Source organism: Pseudophryne corroboree, chromosome 9, assembly GCF_028390025.1.
Source record: "Pseudophryne corroboree isolate aPseCor3 chromosome 9, aPseCor3.hap2, whole genome shotgun sequence".
Lineage (NCBI taxonomy): Eukaryota > Metazoa > Chordata > Amphibia > Anura > Myobatrachidae > Pseudophryne > Pseudophryne corroboree.
In genome coordinates, this window is record NC_086452.1 from 321,324,819 (window position 1) to 321,342,335 (window position 17,517).

Genomic DNA, 17,517 nt, shown 5'->3' on the forward strand with positions numbered 1-17,517 from the left:
GCTCGTCCGGGCACAGTATCCTAACTGAGGCTTGGAGGAGGGTCATAGGGGGAGGAGCCAGTGCACACCAGGTAGTTCTAAAGCTTTACTTTTGTGCCCAGTCTCCTGCGGAGCCGCTATTCCCCATGGTCCTTACGGAGTCCCCAGCATCCACTACGGACTACGAGAAATAGAATTATCGGTAAGTAAATTCTTATTTTCTCTGACGTCCTAGTGGATGCTGGGAACTCCGTAAGGACCATGGGGATTATACCAAAGCTCCCAAACGGGCGGGAGAGTGCGGATGACTCTGCAGCACCGAATGAGCAAACTCAAGGTCCTCCTCAGCCAGGGTATCAAACTTGCAGACTTTTTCAAAATTGTTTGAACCCGACCAAGTAACAGCTCGGCAAAGTTGTAAAGCCGAGACCCCTCGGGCAGCCGCCCAAGAAGAGCCCACTTTCCTCGTGGAATGGGCTTTTACAGATTTAGGGTGCGGCAGTCCAGCCGCAGAATGTGCAAGTTGAATCGTGCTACAGATCCAGCGAGCAATAGTCTGCTTAGAAGCAGGAGCACCCAGCTTGTTGGGTGCATACAGGATAAATAGCGAGTCAGTTTTCCTGACTCCAGCCGTCCTGGAAACATCTATTTTCAGGGCCCTGACTACGTCCAGTAACTTGGAGTCCTCCAAGTCCCACGTAGCCGCAGGCACCACAATAGGTTGGTTCACATGAAAAGCTGATACCACCTTAGGAAGGAATTGGGAACGAGTCCTCAATTCCGCCCTATCCATATGAAAATCAGATAAGGGCTTTTGCATGACAAAACCGCCAATTCTGATACACGCCTGGCCGACGCCAAGGCCAACCGCATGACCACTTTCCACGTGAGGTATTTTAGCTCTACGGATTTAAGTGGCTCAACCCAATGCGACTTCAGGAAATCCAACACCACGTTGAGATCCCACGGTGCCACTAGAGGCACAAACGGGGGCTGAATATGCAGCACTCCCTTAACAAAAGTCTGAACTTCAGGCAGTGAAGCCAGTTCTTTTTGGAAGAAAATGTACAGAGCCGAAATCTGGACCTTAACGTAACCCAATTTTAGGCCCGTAGTCCCTCCTGACTGTAGGAAGTGCAGAAATCGACCCAGTTGAAATTCCTCCGTTGGGGCCTTCCTGGCCTCACACCAAGCAACATATTTTTGCCATATGCGGTGATAATATTTTGCGATCACATCTTTCCTAGCCTTAATCAGCGTAGGAATTACTTCCTCCGGAATGCCTTTTTCCTTTAGGATCCGGTGTTCAACCGCCATGCCGTCAAACAAGCCGTGGCAAGCCTCGGAACAGGCAGGGCCCCTGCTGCAGCAGGTCCTGTCTGAGCGGCAGAGGCCATGGGTCCTCTGAGATCATTTCTTGAAGTTCTGGGTACCAGGCTCTTCTTGGCCAATCCGGAACCACGAGTATAGTTCTTACTCTTCTCCTTCTTAGTATTCTCAATACCTTGGGTATGAGAGGCAAAGGAAGGAACACATACACCGACTGGTACACCCACGGTGTTACCAGAGTGTCCACAGCTATCGCCTGAGGGTCCCTTGACCTGGCGCAATATCTTTTTAGCTTTTTGTTGAGGCGTGACGCCATCACGTCACCTGTGGCCTTTCTCAACGGTGTACAATCATTTTGAAGACTTCTGGATGAAGTCCCCACTCTCCCGGGTGGAGGTCGTGCCTGCTGAGAAAGTCTGCTTCCCAGTTGTCCACTCCGGGAATGAACACTGCTAACAGTGCTAACACATGATTTTCCGCCCATCGGAAAATCCTTGTGGCTTCTGCCATCACCATCCTGCTTCTTGTGCCGCCCTGCTGGTTTACATGGGCGACCGCCGTGATGTTGTCTGACTGGATCAGCACCGGCTGGTGTTGAAGCAGGGGTCTAGCCTGACTTAGGGCATTGTGAATGGCCCTTAGTCCCAGAATATTTATGTGTAGGGAAGTCTCCTGACTTGACCATAGTCCTTGGAAGTTTCTTCCCTGTGTGACTGCCCCCCAGCCTCGAAGGCTGGCAATCACTGGTCACCAGGACCCAGTCCTGTATGCCGAATCTGCGGCCCTCTAGAAGATGAGCACTCTGCAGCCACCACAACAGCGACACCCAGGCCCTTGGAGACAGGGTTATCAGCCGATGCATCTGAAGATGCGACCCGGACCTCTTGTCCAACAGATCCCACTGGAAGATCCTTGCCTGGAACCTGCCGAATGGAATTTCTTCGTAAGAAGCTACCATCTTTCCCAGGACTCGCGTGCATTGATGCACCGACACCTGTATTTGTATTAGGAGGTCTCTGACTAGAGATGACAACTCCTTGGCCTTCTCCTCCGGGAGAAACCCTTTTTTCTTGTTCTGTGTCCAGAACCATACCCAGGAACAGTAGACCCGTCGTAGGAACCAGCTGCGACTTTGGACTATTCAGAATCCAGCCGTGCTGTTGTAGCACTTCCCGAGATAGTGCTACTCCGACGAACAACTGCTCCCTGGACCTCGCCTTTATAAGGAGATCGTCCAAGTACGGGATAATTAAAACTCCCTTTTCTCTGACGTCCTAGTGGATGCTGGGAACTCCGTAAGGACCATGGGGAATAGCGGCTCCGCAGGAGACTGGGCACAACTAAAGAAAGCTTTAGGTCACCTGGTGTGCACTGGCTCCTCCCACTATGACCCTCCTCCAAGCCTCAGTTAGATTTTGTGCCCGGCCGAGGTTGGATGCACACTAGGGGCTCTCCTGAGCTTCTAGAAAGAAAGTATAGAATTAGGTTTTTTATTTTCAGTGAGACCTGCTGGCAACAGGCTCACTGCAGCGAGGGACTAAGGGGAGAAGAAGCGAACCTGCCTGCTTGCAGCCAGCTTGGGCTTCTTAGGCTACTGGACACCATTAGCTCCAGAGGGATCGACCGCAGGCCCAGACTTGGTGTTCGGTCCCGGAGCCGCGCCGCCGTCCCCCTTACAGAGCCAGAAGCAAGAAGAGGTCCGGAAAATCGGCGGCAGAAGATATCAGTCTTCACCAAGGTAGCGCACAGCACTGCAGCTGTGCGCCATTGCTCCTCATACACACTTCACACTCCGGTCACTGAGGGTGCAGGGCGCTTGGGGGGGGGCGCCCTGAGCAGCAATAAAAACACCTTTGCTGGCAAAAATACCACAATATATAGCCCCCAGAGGCTATATATGTGGTAAATACCCCTGCCAGAATCCAGAAAAAAGCGGGAGAAAAGTCAGCGAAAAAGGAGCGGAGCTATCTCCCTTAGACACAGTGGCGCCATTTTCTCTTCACAGTGCAGCTGGAAGAAAGCTCCCCAGGCTCTCCCCTGTAGTTTTCAGGCTCAAAGGGTTAAAAAGAGGGGGGGGGGGGGGCACTAAATTTAGGCGCAATATTATATATACAAGCAGCTATTGGGGAAATTTCACTCAGTTATAGTGTTAATCCCCACATTATATAGCGCTCTGGTGTGTGCTGGCATACTCTCTCTCTGTCTCCCCAAAGGGCTTTGTGGGGTCCTGTCTTCAGTCAGAGCATTCCCTGTGTGTGTGCGGTGTGTCGGTACAGCTGTGTCGACATGTTTAATGAGGAGGCTTATATGGTGACGGAGCAGATGCCGATAAATGTGATGTCGCCCCCTGTGGGGCCGACACCAGAGTGGATGGTTAGGTGAAAGGTATTAACCGACAGTGTCAACTCCTTACATAAAAGGGTGGATGACGTAACAGCTGTGGGACAGCCGGCTTCTCAGTCCACGCCTGCCCAGGCGTCTCAAAGGCCATCAGGGGCTCAAAAACGCCCGCTCACTCAGATGGCAGACACAGATGTCGACACGGAGTCTGACTCCAGTGTCGACAAGGTTGAGACATATACACAATCCACTAGGAACATCCGTGACTTGATCCCGGCAATAAAAAATGTGTTACACATTTCTGACATTAACCCAAGTACCACTAAAAAAGGGTTTTATGTTTGGGGAGAAAAAGCAGGCAGTGTTTTGTTCCCCCATCAGATGAATGAATGAAGTGTGTGAAAAGCGTGGGTTCCCCCCGATAAGAAACTGGTAATTTCTAAAAGTTACTGATGGCGTACCCTTTCCCGCCAGAGGATAAGTTACGCTGGGAGATATCCCCTAAGGTGGATAAGGCGCTCACACGGTTGTCAAAAAAGGTGGCACTGCCGTCTTAGGATACGGCCACTTTGAAGGTACCTGCTGATAAAAAGCAGGAGGCTACCCTTCAGGCTACCCTGAAGTCTGTATTTACACACTCAGGTACTAGACTGAGACCTGCAGATCGTGCTGCTGCAGCGTGGTCGGTGACCCTGTCAAACATGAGAACATATTAAAGACGTCGTCTTATATATGAGGGATGCACAGAGGGATATTTTGCCGGCTGGCATCCAAAATGAATGTAATGTCCATTCTGTCAGGAGGGTATTAGAGACCTGTCACTGGACAGGTGATGCTGAATTTAAAAGGCGCATAGAGACTCTGCCTTATAAGGGTGAGGAATTATTTGGGGATGGTCTCTGGGACCTCGTATCCATTACCTCAGGTTTCCTCACAGACTAAGAAAGCACTATATTATCAGGTACAGTCCTTTCGGCTTCAGAAAAGCAAGCGGGTCAAAGGCGCTTCCTTTCTGTACAGAGACATGGGAAGAGGGAAAAAGCTGCACCAGTCAGCCTGTTCCCAGAATCAAAATTCTTCTCTCGCTTCCTCTGAGTCCACAGCATGACGCGGGGGCTCCACAAGTGTAGCCAGGTACGGTGGGGGGCCGTCTCAAAAATTTCAGCGATCAGTGGGCTCGCTCACAGGTGGATCCCTGTTTCATTCAAGTAGTATTTCAGGGGTACAAGCTGGAATTCGAGATGTCTCCCCCCCGCCGTTTCCTCAAATATGCCTTGCCTACAACTCCCTCAGGCAGGGAGGCTGCGCTAGAGGCAATTAATAAGCTGTATTCCCAGCAGGTAATACTCAAGGTGCCCCTACTTCAACAAGGACGGGGTTACTATTCCACACGGTTTGGGGTACCGAAACCGCATGGTTCGGTGTGACCCATTTTATATTTAAAATCCTTGAACACATACATAAAAAAATTCAAGTTCAAGATGGAATCGCTCAGGGCGGTTATTGCAAGCCTGGACGAGGGGGATTACATGGGATCCCGGGACATCAAGGATGCTTACCTGCATGTCCCCATTTACCATCCTCGCCAGGAGTACCTCAGATTTGTGGTACAGGATTACCATTACCAAGTCCAGACACTGCCGTTTGGACTGTACATGGCACCGAGGGTGTTTACCAAGGTAATGGCCGAAATGATGATACTCCTTCGAAAAAAGGGAGTTTTAATTATCCCGTACTTGGACAATCTCCTTATAAGGGCAAGGTCCAAGGAGCAGTTGCTAGTCGGGGTAGCACTATTTTGGAAAGTGCTACAACAGCACGGTTGGACTCTAAACAGTCCAAAGTCACAGCTGGTTCCAATGACACGTCTACTGTTCCTGGGGATGGTTCTGGACACAGAACAGAAATAAGTGTTTCTCCCGAAGGAGAAAGCCAAGGAGCTGTCATCTCTAGTCAGAGACCTCCTGAAGCCAAAACAGGTATCGGTGCAACATTGCACGCGAGTCCTGTGGAAAAAAATAAAAAAATGGTAGCTTCCTACGAAGCAATCCCATTCGGCAGGTTCCATGCAAGAACTTTTCAGTGGGACCTGTTGGACAAGTGGTCCGGATCACAGCTTCAGATGCATCGGCTGATAACCCTGTCTTCAAGGACCAGGGTATCTCTACTGTGGTGGCTGCAGAGTGCCCATCTTCAAGAGGGCCGCAGGTTCGGCATACAGGACTAGGTCCTAGTGACCATGGATGCCAGCCTTTGAGGCTGGGGGGCAGTCACACAGGGAAAAAAAACTTCCAGGGACTTTGGTCAAGTCAGGTGACTTCCCTACACATAAATATTCTGGAACTGAGGGCCATTTACAATGCCCTGAGTCAGGCAAGGCCTCTGCTTCAAAACCAGCCGGTACTGATCCAATCAGACAACATCACGGCAGTCGCCCATGTAAACCAACGGGGCGGCACAAGAAGCAGGATGGCGATGGCAGAAGCCACAAGGATTCTCCGATGGGCGGAAAATCATGTGTTAACACTGTCAGCAGTGTTCATTCCCGGAGTGGACGACTGGGAAGCAGATCTTCTCAGCAGACACGACCTCCACCCGGGAGAGTGGGGATTTCATCCAGAAGTCTTCCAAAGGATTGTACACCATTGGGAAAGGCCACAGGTGGACATGATGGCGTCCCGCCTCAACAAAAGCTATAAAAGATATTGCGCCAGGTCAAAGGACCCTCAGGCGATAGCTGTGGACGCTCTGGTAACACCGTGGGTGTACTAGTCGGTTTATGTGTTCCCCCCTCTGCCTCTCATACAAAAGGTACTGAGAATAATAGGAAGGCGAGGAGTAAGAACGATACTCGTGGTTCCGGATTGGCCAAGAAGAGCTTGGTACCCAGAACTTCAAGAAATTATATCAGAGGACCCATGGCCTCTGCCGCTCAGACAGGACCTGCGGCAGCAGGGGCCCTGTCTGTTCCAAGACTTACCGCGGCTACGTTTTGACGGCATGGCGGTTGAACGCCGGATCCTAAAGGAAAAGGGCATTCCGGAGGAAGTCATTCCTACGCTGATTCAAGCCAGGAAAGATGTAACTGCAAAACATTATCATCGCATTGTCACGATCCGGGTATCTGGACGCCATTTCTTACCCATCAGATGCCTCCTAAGGCTGGCTCAGCGCTCCAGGACCGGATTCCATCTGTTATCCTGATGTGTACATTCCTGTATCCTCTCCTGTCACTCTGGGACGCTGTCACAGTAAACGCCATATTACACCTGGCATGGCGTCTCCCGCGGCCTCCGCCGCCGTCCCTGAACTTCTGCATGCAGAGTGTCTGAGTGGCGATTACGTCAGCCGCGGCCTCCGCTGTGTCCGCGTGGTTGGATGTGCATCTGTCAGCCTGGCGCCTCCTGTCTCCGGTGGCCGGCGCCGCCATTACTGTTTTCATTACCACATGGATTACAAACCAAACTTCCCTCCAAGTGTCTGCATGGGCGCAGCCATCTTGGATTCTGTCAGCTGATCATGTCCACCAATCTGTTCTCAGTATTGATAATCTGCATAATTGCCTAGCCAATCCCTTCCTTGCTGCAGGTATAAATACACTGTGCCTGAGCAAGGAAGGCGTCAGTGCTTTGGTTGTCAAACCTAGTTCCTGTTTGTCTCTCTCCTGTGATTGTCTTCCAGGTTCCAGCTCCTGTCTCAAGACTTCCACCATAGAGACCCGCACCAGCATTCCACCTGCGGTGTAGCCTGACTCTCCAATCCATTGTGGATTCATCTGTTTCCAGCTACAACATTACCTGCTTCCAGCTCAGCTTCCAGCAGAGTACAGCTTCCCTTAAAGGGCCGGTGTCCTTTCTACACTTTACCACTCTCCACCGGTATTATTATTTCTCCGCTCTCAAGTTCTACATTTCAGTTCATATTTCATCGCTCCCAAGTTCATTTATTATTTAACTGGTTCCAGCCAGTATCCACTCCGTGCTAACAACAGTCTGGTTCCAGCCAGTATCCACAGCAGCTGTTTTATCTTCAGCAACCCAGCTTTTCCTGGAACACCAGCTGGCACAATCCTGGGTTATCTCCATTGCTACAGTCGGGCCTGGTAAGGACTTTCCATCTCGAAGATCATAAGAACTATCTCACACTACCAGTGCCCTGTGGCTCCTGCCATCCTGTAGTACCCAGGAACTGTATTTATTCTTTGCTGACTTTTACGTTTTCTTTTACTGCTGCTGTGTTGCGGAGTTGTCATAATAAACATCATTGACTTTTATCCAAGTTGTCGTGGTCACGCCTTCGGGCAGTTATTATTCATGTTACTTACATGTCCAGGGGTCTGATACAACCTCCCAGGTTCCGGTACATCTCAGCCCCTACAACTGAGGCTGCCTCCCGTCAGCTCAGGCCCTCAGTTGTGACACGCATATGGCGAAAATATGTTGCTTGGTGTGAGGCCAAAAAAGGCCCCAACAGAGAAATTTCAACTAGGTCGATTTCTGCATTTCCTACAAGCAGGAGTGTCTATGGGCCTAAAATTAGGCTCCATTAAGGTACAGATCTCGGCTCGATTTTCTTCCAGAAAGAACTAGCTTCAGTACCTGAAGTTCAGACATTGTAAAAGGAGTGCTGCATATTCAGCCCCCGGTTGTGCCTCCAGTGGCACCTTGGGTTCTCAACGTGGTGTTGAGTTTCTTAAAATCACATTGGTGTGAGCCACTAAAAACCGTGGATCTAAAATATCTCACGCGGAAAGTGGTCATGTTATTGGCCTTGGCTTCGGCCAGGCGTGTATCAGAATTGGCGGCTTTGTCATATAAAAGTCCTTATCTGATTTTCCATATGGATAGGGCAGAATTGAGGACTAGTCCCCAGTTTCTCCCTAAGGTGATATCAGCTTTTCACTTGAACCAACCTATTGTAGTGCCTGCGGCTACTAGGGACTTGGAGGATTCCAAGTTACTGGACGTAGCCAGGGCCTTGAAAAATTATGTTTCCAGGACGGCTAGAGTCAGGAGAACTGACTCGCTGTTTATCCTGTATGCACCCAGCAAACTGGGTGCTCCTGCTTCTAAGCAGACTATTGCTCGCTGGATTTGTAGCACAATTCAGCTGGCGCATTCTGCGGCTGGACTGCCGCAGCCAAAATCTGTAAAAGCCCATTCCACAAGGAAGGTGGGCTCATCTTGGGCAGCTGCCCGAGGGGTCTCGGCTTTCCAACTTTGCCGAGCTGCAACTTGGTCAGGGGCAAACACGTTTGCTAAATTCTACAAAATTGATACCCTGGCTGAGGAGGACCTGGAGTTCTCTCATTCGGTGCTGCAGAGTCATCCGCACTCTCCCGCCCGTTTGGGAGCTTTGGTATAATCCCCATGGTCCTTACGGAGTTCCCAGCATCCACTAGGACGTCAGAGAAAATAAGATTTTACTCACCGGTAAATCTATTTCTCATAGTCCGTAGTGGATGCTGGGCGCCCATCCCAAGTGCGGATTGTCTGCAATACTTGTATATAGTTATTGCCTAACTAAAGGGTTATTGTTGAGCCATCTGTTGAGAGGCTCAGTTATATTCATACTGTTAACTGGGTATAGTATCACGAGTTATACGGTGTGATTGGTGTGGCTGGTATGAGTCTTACCCGGGATTCAAAATCCTTCCTTATTATGTCAGCTCGTCCGGGCACAGTGTCCTAACTGAGGCTTGGAGGAGGGTCATAGTGGGAGGAGCCAGTGCACACCAGGTGACCTAAAGCTTTCTTTAGTTGTGCCCAGTCTCCTGCGGAGCCACTATTCCCCATGGTCCTTACGGAGTTCCCAGCATCCACTACGGACTACGAGAAATAGATTTACCGGTGAGTAAAATCTTATTTTTTCGAAGGAGTATCATCATTTCGGCCATTACCTTGGTAAATACCCTCGGTGCCGTGGACAGACCAACGGCAACGTCTGGAATTGGTAATGACAGTCCTGTACCACAATTTTGAGGTACTCCTGGTGAGGAGGGTAAATGGGGACATGCAGGTAAGCATCCTTGATGTCCAGTGATACCATGTAATCCCCTTCGCCCAGGCTTGTAATAACCGCCCTGAGCGATTCCATTTTGAACTTGAACCTTCGTATATAAGTGTTCAAGGATTTCAATTTTAGAATGGGTCTCACCGAACCGCCTGGTTTCGGTACCACAAACATTGTGGAATAGTAACCACGGCCCTGTTGAAGGAGGGGTACCTTGATTATCACCTGCTGGAAGTACAACTTGTGAATTGCCACCAGTACTACCTCTCCTCGAGGGCAGCAGGCAAGGCTGATTTGAGGTAACGGCGAGGATGGGTCGCCTCGAACTCCAGCTTGTATTCCTGTGATACTACTTGCAGAACCCAGGGATCCACTTGTGAGCGAGCCCACTGGTCGCTGAAGTTCCCGAGACGCGCCCCCACCGCACCTGGCTCCACCTGTGGAGCCCCAGCGTCATGCGGTGGACTCAGATGAAGCGGGGGAAGATTTGATTTTTGATCCTGGGAACTGGCTGTCTGGTGCAGCTTTTTCCCTCTTCCCTTGTCTCTGTGCAGAAAGGAAGCGCCTTTGACCCGCTCGCTTTTCTGAAGCCGAAAGGACTGTACCTGATAATACGGTGCTTTCTTAGGCTGTGAGGAACCTGAGGTAAAAAAAAATTTTTTTCCCAGCAGTTGCTGTGGATACGAGGTCCCAGAGACCATCCCCAAACAATTCCTCACCCTCATAAGGCAGAATCTCCATGTGCCTTTTAAAGTCAGCATCACCTGTCCACTGCCGGGTCCCTAATACCCCCCTTTCAGAATGGACATTGCATTAACTTTTGGATGCCAGCCGGCAAATATCCCTCTGTGCATCCCTCATATATAAGACGACGTCTTTAATATGCTCTATGGTTAGCAAATAGTATCCCTGTATAGGGTATCAATATTATCTGACAGGGTATCAGACCACGCTGCAGCAGCACTATCCATGCTGAGGCAATTGCAGGTCTCAGTATAGTACCTGAGTGTGTATATACAGACTTCAGGATAGCCTTCTGCTTTTTAACAGCAGGCTCCTTCAAAGTGGCCGTATCCTAAGACGGCAGTGCCACCTTTTTTGACAAACGTGTGAGCGCCTTATCCACCCTAGGGGATATCTCCCAACGTGACCTATCCTCTGGCGGGAAAGGGTACGCCATCAGTAACTTTTTAGAAATTACCAGTTTCTTATCGGGGGAACCCACGCTTCATTCACTCATCTGATGGGGGAACAAAACACTGGCTGCTTTCTCTCCCCAAACATAAAACCCCTTTTTTGTGGTATTTGGGTTAATGTCAGAAATGTGTAACACATTTTTCATTGCCGAGTGCAACGGATGTTCCTAGTGGATTGTGTATATGTCTCAACCTCGTCGACACTGGAGTCAGACTCCGTGTCGACATCTGTATCTGCCATCTGAGGTAGCGGGCGTTTTTGAGCCCCTGATGGCCTTTGAGACGCCTGGGCAGGCGCGGGCTGAGAAGCCGGCTGTCCCATAGCTGTTACGTAATCCAGCCCTTTACATAAGGAGTTGACACTGTCGGTTAATACCTTCCACTTATCCATCCACTCTGGTGTCGGCCCCACAGGGGGCGACATCACATTTATCGGCATCTGCTCCGCCTCCACGTATCCTCAAACATGTCGACACAGCCGTACCGACACACCGCACACACACAGGGAATGCTCTGACTGAGGACAGGATCCCACAAAGTCCTTTGGGGAGACAGAGAGAGAGTATGCCAGCACACACCAGAGCGCTATATAATGCAGGGATTAACACTATAACTGAGTGATTTTTCCCCCAATAGCTGCTTGTATACACAATATTGCGCCTAAATTTGGTGCCCCCCCTCTCTTTTTAACCCTTTGAGCCTGAAAACTACAGGGGAGAGCCCGGGGAGCTGTCTTCCAGCTGCACTGTGAAGAAATAATGGCGCCAGTGTGCTGAGGGAGATAGCCCCGCCCCTTTTTCGGCTGACTTTTCTCCCGCTTTTTTTATGGATTCTGGCAGGGGTATTTATCACATATATAGCCTCTGGGACTATATATTGTGATTTTTTGCCAGCCAAGGTATTCATATTGCTGCTCAGGGCGCCCCCCCCCCCCCCCAACGCCCTGCACCCATCAGTGACCGGAGTGTGAGGTGTGCATGAGGAGCAATGGCGCACAGCTGCAGTGCTGTGCGCTACCTTGTTGAAGACCGAAGTCTTCTGCCGCCGATTTCCAGGACCATCTTCATGCTTCTGGCTCTGTAAGGGGGACGGCGGCGCGGCTCCGGGACCGAACGATCGAGGTCGGGTCCTGTGTTCGATCCCTCTGGAGCTAATGGTGTCCATTAGCCTAAGAAGCCCAAACTATCTCCAGTCAGGTAGGTTCGCTTCTTCTCCCCTTAGTCCCTCGTAGCAGTGAGTCTGTTGCCAGCAGATCTCACTGAAAATAAATACCTAAAATATACTTTCTTTTCTAGGAGCTCAGGAGAGCCCCTAGTGTGCATCCAGCTCAGCCGGGCACAAGATTCTAACTGAGGTCTGGAGGAGGGTCATAGTGGGAGGAGCCAGTGCACACCAGGTAGTCCTAAAGCTTTCTTTAGTTGTGCCCAGTCTCCTGCGGAGCCGCTATTCCCCATGGTCCTTACGGAGTTCCCAGCATCCACTAGGACGTCAGAGAAATAAGGAATGTATATAAAGAGGTGAATAACAAAGAAAGGTGACGAAAATATACATAAAGGTGAAGAACAAATAACTATTAAAACCAATGGGGCATCCCTGAGTCGCTTTTATAGAGAATCTATTGACACATTGACACATTGCTGGACATATGCACAGTGAACTTGAAGTCGAAGGTTCAATGAAGATAATTGATGGACGCTAATTATGGTTCCCAGCAGCTGGTTTTGGATATTTTGGTAAAGTTTAATTTTTCCAGGTCATCTAGTCTCCTCACTCCAGATGTACCACAACATTGGTAAATAGTAAATACACAGAAATGCCATTTGCCAGTGGCTTCTAAATTATCTGCAACTGACAATGCTTCTTGTTTACAAAAGCCACACACACATTCCTGACTAGCGGCAAATGATGTGGCTTTGATAGGTGCATATTCGTTTCTTTGTCACTCTCTATCTACAATTGCGCCCTTATTGTTCGTGACTTATGTCTCCCTTCTCCAGTCACAAGTTTGTATAGGTGTGTGTGCAGTCATTTTTCTGAGAATTTTACACAATCTACTTACCCAAATTTGTGTACTTCTCACTGTTAAGAATGGAGTGCGCTACTGCACATATTCCATGTTGGATCCTCCAGGAAAGCTTCATTCATCAAACCTAGTACTGCGCATGTGTAGTGCAATCTTGTCAGTGTGTAAGAGCAACACAGTGGTACCCAGCTGTATACCACTTAGATTCAGTGACACCTGTGAAATTCCTGATCGAAACGGTGTTTACAGTATCCTGCATCGTTATCCGCATCCTGCATACACAGCTGGTTAGCTGTATGACATCCGGCTCCCCTCCATCCAAACCAGTGAGCACGGCTGTACACCATTTGGCTTTCAGTAAACCACTTCACTGTTTAAGCAGCTGGGCTGTTCATAGCGCTAATGCATCCGCTGGTGTGTACAAAGACTGCCACATCATCTATCCTGTACACACACATTTCCAGCCCACACTAACATCGTCTAGGCCCCCTGCTCTCTAACCAGCATCGCTGTAAAGCTCTGGACCTTAGGGGACCCTAGCGCTGTCCCAGAGCTTAGAGCGCATGCGCAGATCTACGGGAAATGGCATAGTGGCCAATTTCACAGTGATTTTCCTACTGCGCATGCGCAAAAAAAATGGGAAAATGGCACCGTGCCATTCTCCCAGTAATTCCTACAGTGCTGCTGCTGCTGTACTGCGGAACTCCGGAGGGTGAATATTAAAAATAATGGGTGCAGGGTGTGCGGTGTGGGCAGTAACTGGATTAGCAATTATTACATTCTGAGAAAATATTAAATTTTATTGCATTTGTTCTACATGTATTACAGTAAGTTATCACATGAGCTGATAGTACACAGATAAAGAACTATCATTCTTAAATTGAAGTTTGTGTATTACAAATATGTGCATTACAGTCAGTAACTAAAGTATTCTGGGATGGATGAGGGGTGTTACTTCACGCTCTAGATGTCATCATATTTAGAATATTTTGACCCCTATCATTTTCTCTCCTTGGGTAGTCTGGCCAGGTCCTCATAGACCACACGGTGCTGTCCCTCTTTTGTGAAACATTCCTTTACAGCACTAAGGATAAGGCCCAGCCTGCGGTCAAGGGCAAAAAGGTGCGGCTCTGACAGGATGGGAGCAAGAGGGTCCATGGACAGAGACTCTCGCATTACATCACTCAGGCGATATGGATCTGTAGCCAGGAGTTGAAGCCTTTGCAGTGTAGACTTCTTCACCCTAGGAAAGAGAATGTCATGTAATTACTGTTAGAGAAAGTATTATTTTTTTAATTTATGAAGCTTTTAGTTTGACTGATTTTATTTGCTGTTATACTACATGCATATTTTCATTTACTAACCTCAATAATTAATTATACAGAAATGCAAATAGATGTGCCCTGTATGCGTCTGGTTTATGTAACGTGCTCTGTTTTATGCGTGGCAATGGCTGCATCTGCAGACTACAATATTTAGTACTGACAAGAGTAGTCGGGTGAATTGGGGTAGGTGTATAAATGTATATAAATGTGCATAGTTATGCAGCCATATTCCAACCAACATCCATGGGGTGCAGAAGGTACATTTCTCTGACGTCCTAAGTGGATGCTGGGATTCCGTAAGGACCATGGGACTCCGTAACGACCATGGGGAATAGCGGCTCCGCGGGAGACTGGGCACAACTAAAAGAAAGCTTTAGACTACTGGTGTGCACTGGCTCCTCCCACTATGACCCTCCTCCAGACTTCAGTTAGAATCTTGTGCCCGGCTGAGCTGGATGCACACTAGGGGCTCTCCTGAGCTCCTAGAAAGAAAGTATATTTTAGGTTTTTTATTTTACAGTGAGATCTGCTGGCAACAGACTCACTGCAGCGAGGGACTAAGGGGAGAAGAAGCGAACCTACCTAACTGGTGGTAGCTTGGGCTTCTTAGGCTACTGGACACCATTAGCTCCAGAGGGATCGACCACAGGACCCGACCTCGATGTTCGGTCCCGGAGCCGCGCCGCCGGCCCCCTTACAGAGCCAGAAGCAAGAAGTGTTCCGGAAAATCGGCGGCAGAAGACTTCTGTCTTCAACAAGGTAGCGCACAGCACTGCAGCTGTGCGCCATTGCTCCTCATGCACACCTCACACTCCGGTCACTGATGGGTGCAGGGCGCTGGGGGGGGGGGGCGCCCTGAGGGCAATATAAGACACCTTGGCTGGCAAATCTACACCATATATAGTCAGGAAGGCTATATAGGTGTAAAAATACCCCTGCCAGAATTCCAGAAAAAGCGGGAGAAGTCAGCCGGAAAAGGGGCGGGGCTATCTCCCTCAGCACACTGGCACCATTTTTCCCTCACAGCTCCGCTGGAAGGACGCTCCCTGGCTCTCCCCTGCAGTGTCAAGCTACATAAGGGTAAAAAAGAGAGGGGGGGCACTAAATTTAGGCGCAGTATATATAATAATAAGCAGCTATAAGGGAAAAAACACTCATTTATAGTGGGATCCCTGTGTTATATAGCGCTCTGGTGTGTGCTGGCATACTCTCTCTCTGTCTCCCCAAAGGGCTTTGTGGGGTCCTGTCCTCTGTCAGAGCATTCCCTGTGTGTATGCGGTGTGTCGGTACGGCTGTGTCGACATGTTTGATGAGGAGGCTTATGTGGAGGCGGAGCAAATGCCGATAATTGTGATGTCACCCCCTGCGGGGTCGACACCTGAGTGGATGGTTCTGTGGAAGGAATTACGCGACAGTGTCGACTCCTTGCATAAAAGGTTTGACGACATACCAAATATGGGACAGCCGGCTTCTCAGCCTGTGCCTGCCCAGGCGTCTCAAAAGCCATCAGGGGCTCTAAAACGCCCGCTACCTCAGATGGCAGACACAGATGTCGACACAGATACTGACTCCAGTGTCGACGACGATGAGACTAATGTATCTTCCAATAGGGCCAAAATTATATGATTGAGGCAATGAAAAATGTGTTGCATATTTCTGATGTTACCCCGGGTACCACAAAAAAGGGTATTATGTTTGGAGAGAAAAAACTACCAGTTGTTTTTCCTCCATCTGAGGAATTAAATGAAGTGTGTGAAGAAGCGTGGGCTTCCCCCGATAAGAAACTGGTAATTTCTAAGAGGTTACTAATGGCGTACCCTTTCCCGCCAGAGGATAGGTCACGCTGGGAAACATCCCCTAGGGTGGATAAAGCGCTCACACGCTTGTCAAAGAAGGTGGCACTACCGTCTCCGGATACGGCCGCCCTGAAGGAATCTGCTGATAGAAAGCAGGAGGCTATCCTGAAGTCTATATATACACACACAGGTGTTATACTGAGACCAGCTATTGCGTCAGCATGGATGTGCAGTGCTGCAGCTGTGTGGTCAGATTCCCTGTCGGAAAATATTGATACCCTAGACAGGGACACTATATTGCTAACCGTAGAGCATATTAAAGACGCACTCTTATACATGAGGGATGCACAGAGGGATATTTGCCGGCTGGCATCTAAAATAAGTGCAATGTCCATTTCTGCCAGGAGAGGGTTATGGACTCGGCAGTGGACAGGAGATACAGATTCTAAAAGGCACATGGAAGTTTTGCCTTATAAGGGTGAGGAGTTGTTCGGGGATGGTCTCTCGGACCTCGTTTCCACAGCAACAGCTGGGAAGTCTACATTTGTACCCCATGTTCCCTCACAGCCAAAGAAAGCACCGTATTATCAGGTACAGTCCTTTCGGCCCAATAAGGGCAAGCGGGTTAAAGGCGCGTCCTTTCTGCCCAGAGGCAGAGGTAGAGGGAAAAAGCTGCAGCATACAGCCAGTTCCCAGGAGCAAAAGTCCTCCCCCGCTTCCTCTAAGTCCACAGCATGACGCTGGGGCTCCACAGGCGGAGCCAGGTACGGTGGGGGCCCGTCTCAAAAATGTCAGCGATCAGTGGGCTCGCTCACGGGTGGATCCCTGGATCTTTCAAGTAGTATCTCAGGGGTACAAGCTGGAATTCGAGACGTCTCCCCCCCGCCGTTTCCTCAAATCTGCCTTGCCAACAACTCCCTCAGGCAGGGAGGCAGTGTTAGAGGCAATTCACAAGCTGTATTCCCAGCAGGTGATAGTAAAGGTGCCCCTACTTCAACAAGGACGGGGTGAAATCCTTGAACACATATATAAAAAAATTCAAGTTCAAGATGGAATCGCTCAGGGCGGTTATTGCAAGCCTGGACGAGGGGGATTACATGGTATCACTGGACATCAAGGATGCTTACCTGCATGTCCCCATTTACCATCCTCACCAGGAGTACCTCAGATTTGTGGTACAGGATTGTCATTACCAATTCCAGACGTTGCCGTTTGGTCTATCCACGGCTCCGAGGGTATTTACCAAGGTAATGGCCGAAATGATGATACTCCTTCGAAAGAAGGGAGTTTTAATTATCCCGTACTTGGACGATCTCCTGATAAAGGCGAGGTCCAGGGAGCAGTTGTTGGTCGGGGTAGCACTATCTCGGGAGGTGCTACAACAGCACGGCTGGATTCTAAATATTCCAAAGTCACAGCTGGTCCCTACGACACGTCTACTGTTCCTGGGGATGGTTCTGGACACAGAACAGAAAAAAGTGTTTCTCCCGGAGGAGAAGGCCAAGGAGCTGTCATCT

The 17,517-nt window shown here is 49.5% G+C and overlaps 1 protein-coding gene across 3 annotated transcripts in view; it reads right to left on the minus strand.

Moving 5' to 3' along the window:
- Positions 1-13,658: 13,658 nt before the first annotated feature.
- Positions 13,659-17,517, minus strand: part of LOC134958116 (extracellular serine/threonine protein kinase FAM20C-like) — a 402,537-nt gene continuing 398,678 nt past the window's right edge. For all 3 annotated transcript variants that reach the window (XM_063940488.1, XM_063940487.1, XM_063940486.1), the window contains one exon: positions 13,659-14,122. In XM_063940488.1, coding sequence (XP_063796558.1) covers positions 13,879-14,122 — 244 coding nt within the window. In that variant the 3' untranslated portion in view covers positions 13,659-13,878. The remainder of the gene's footprint in view (positions 14,123-17,517) is intronic.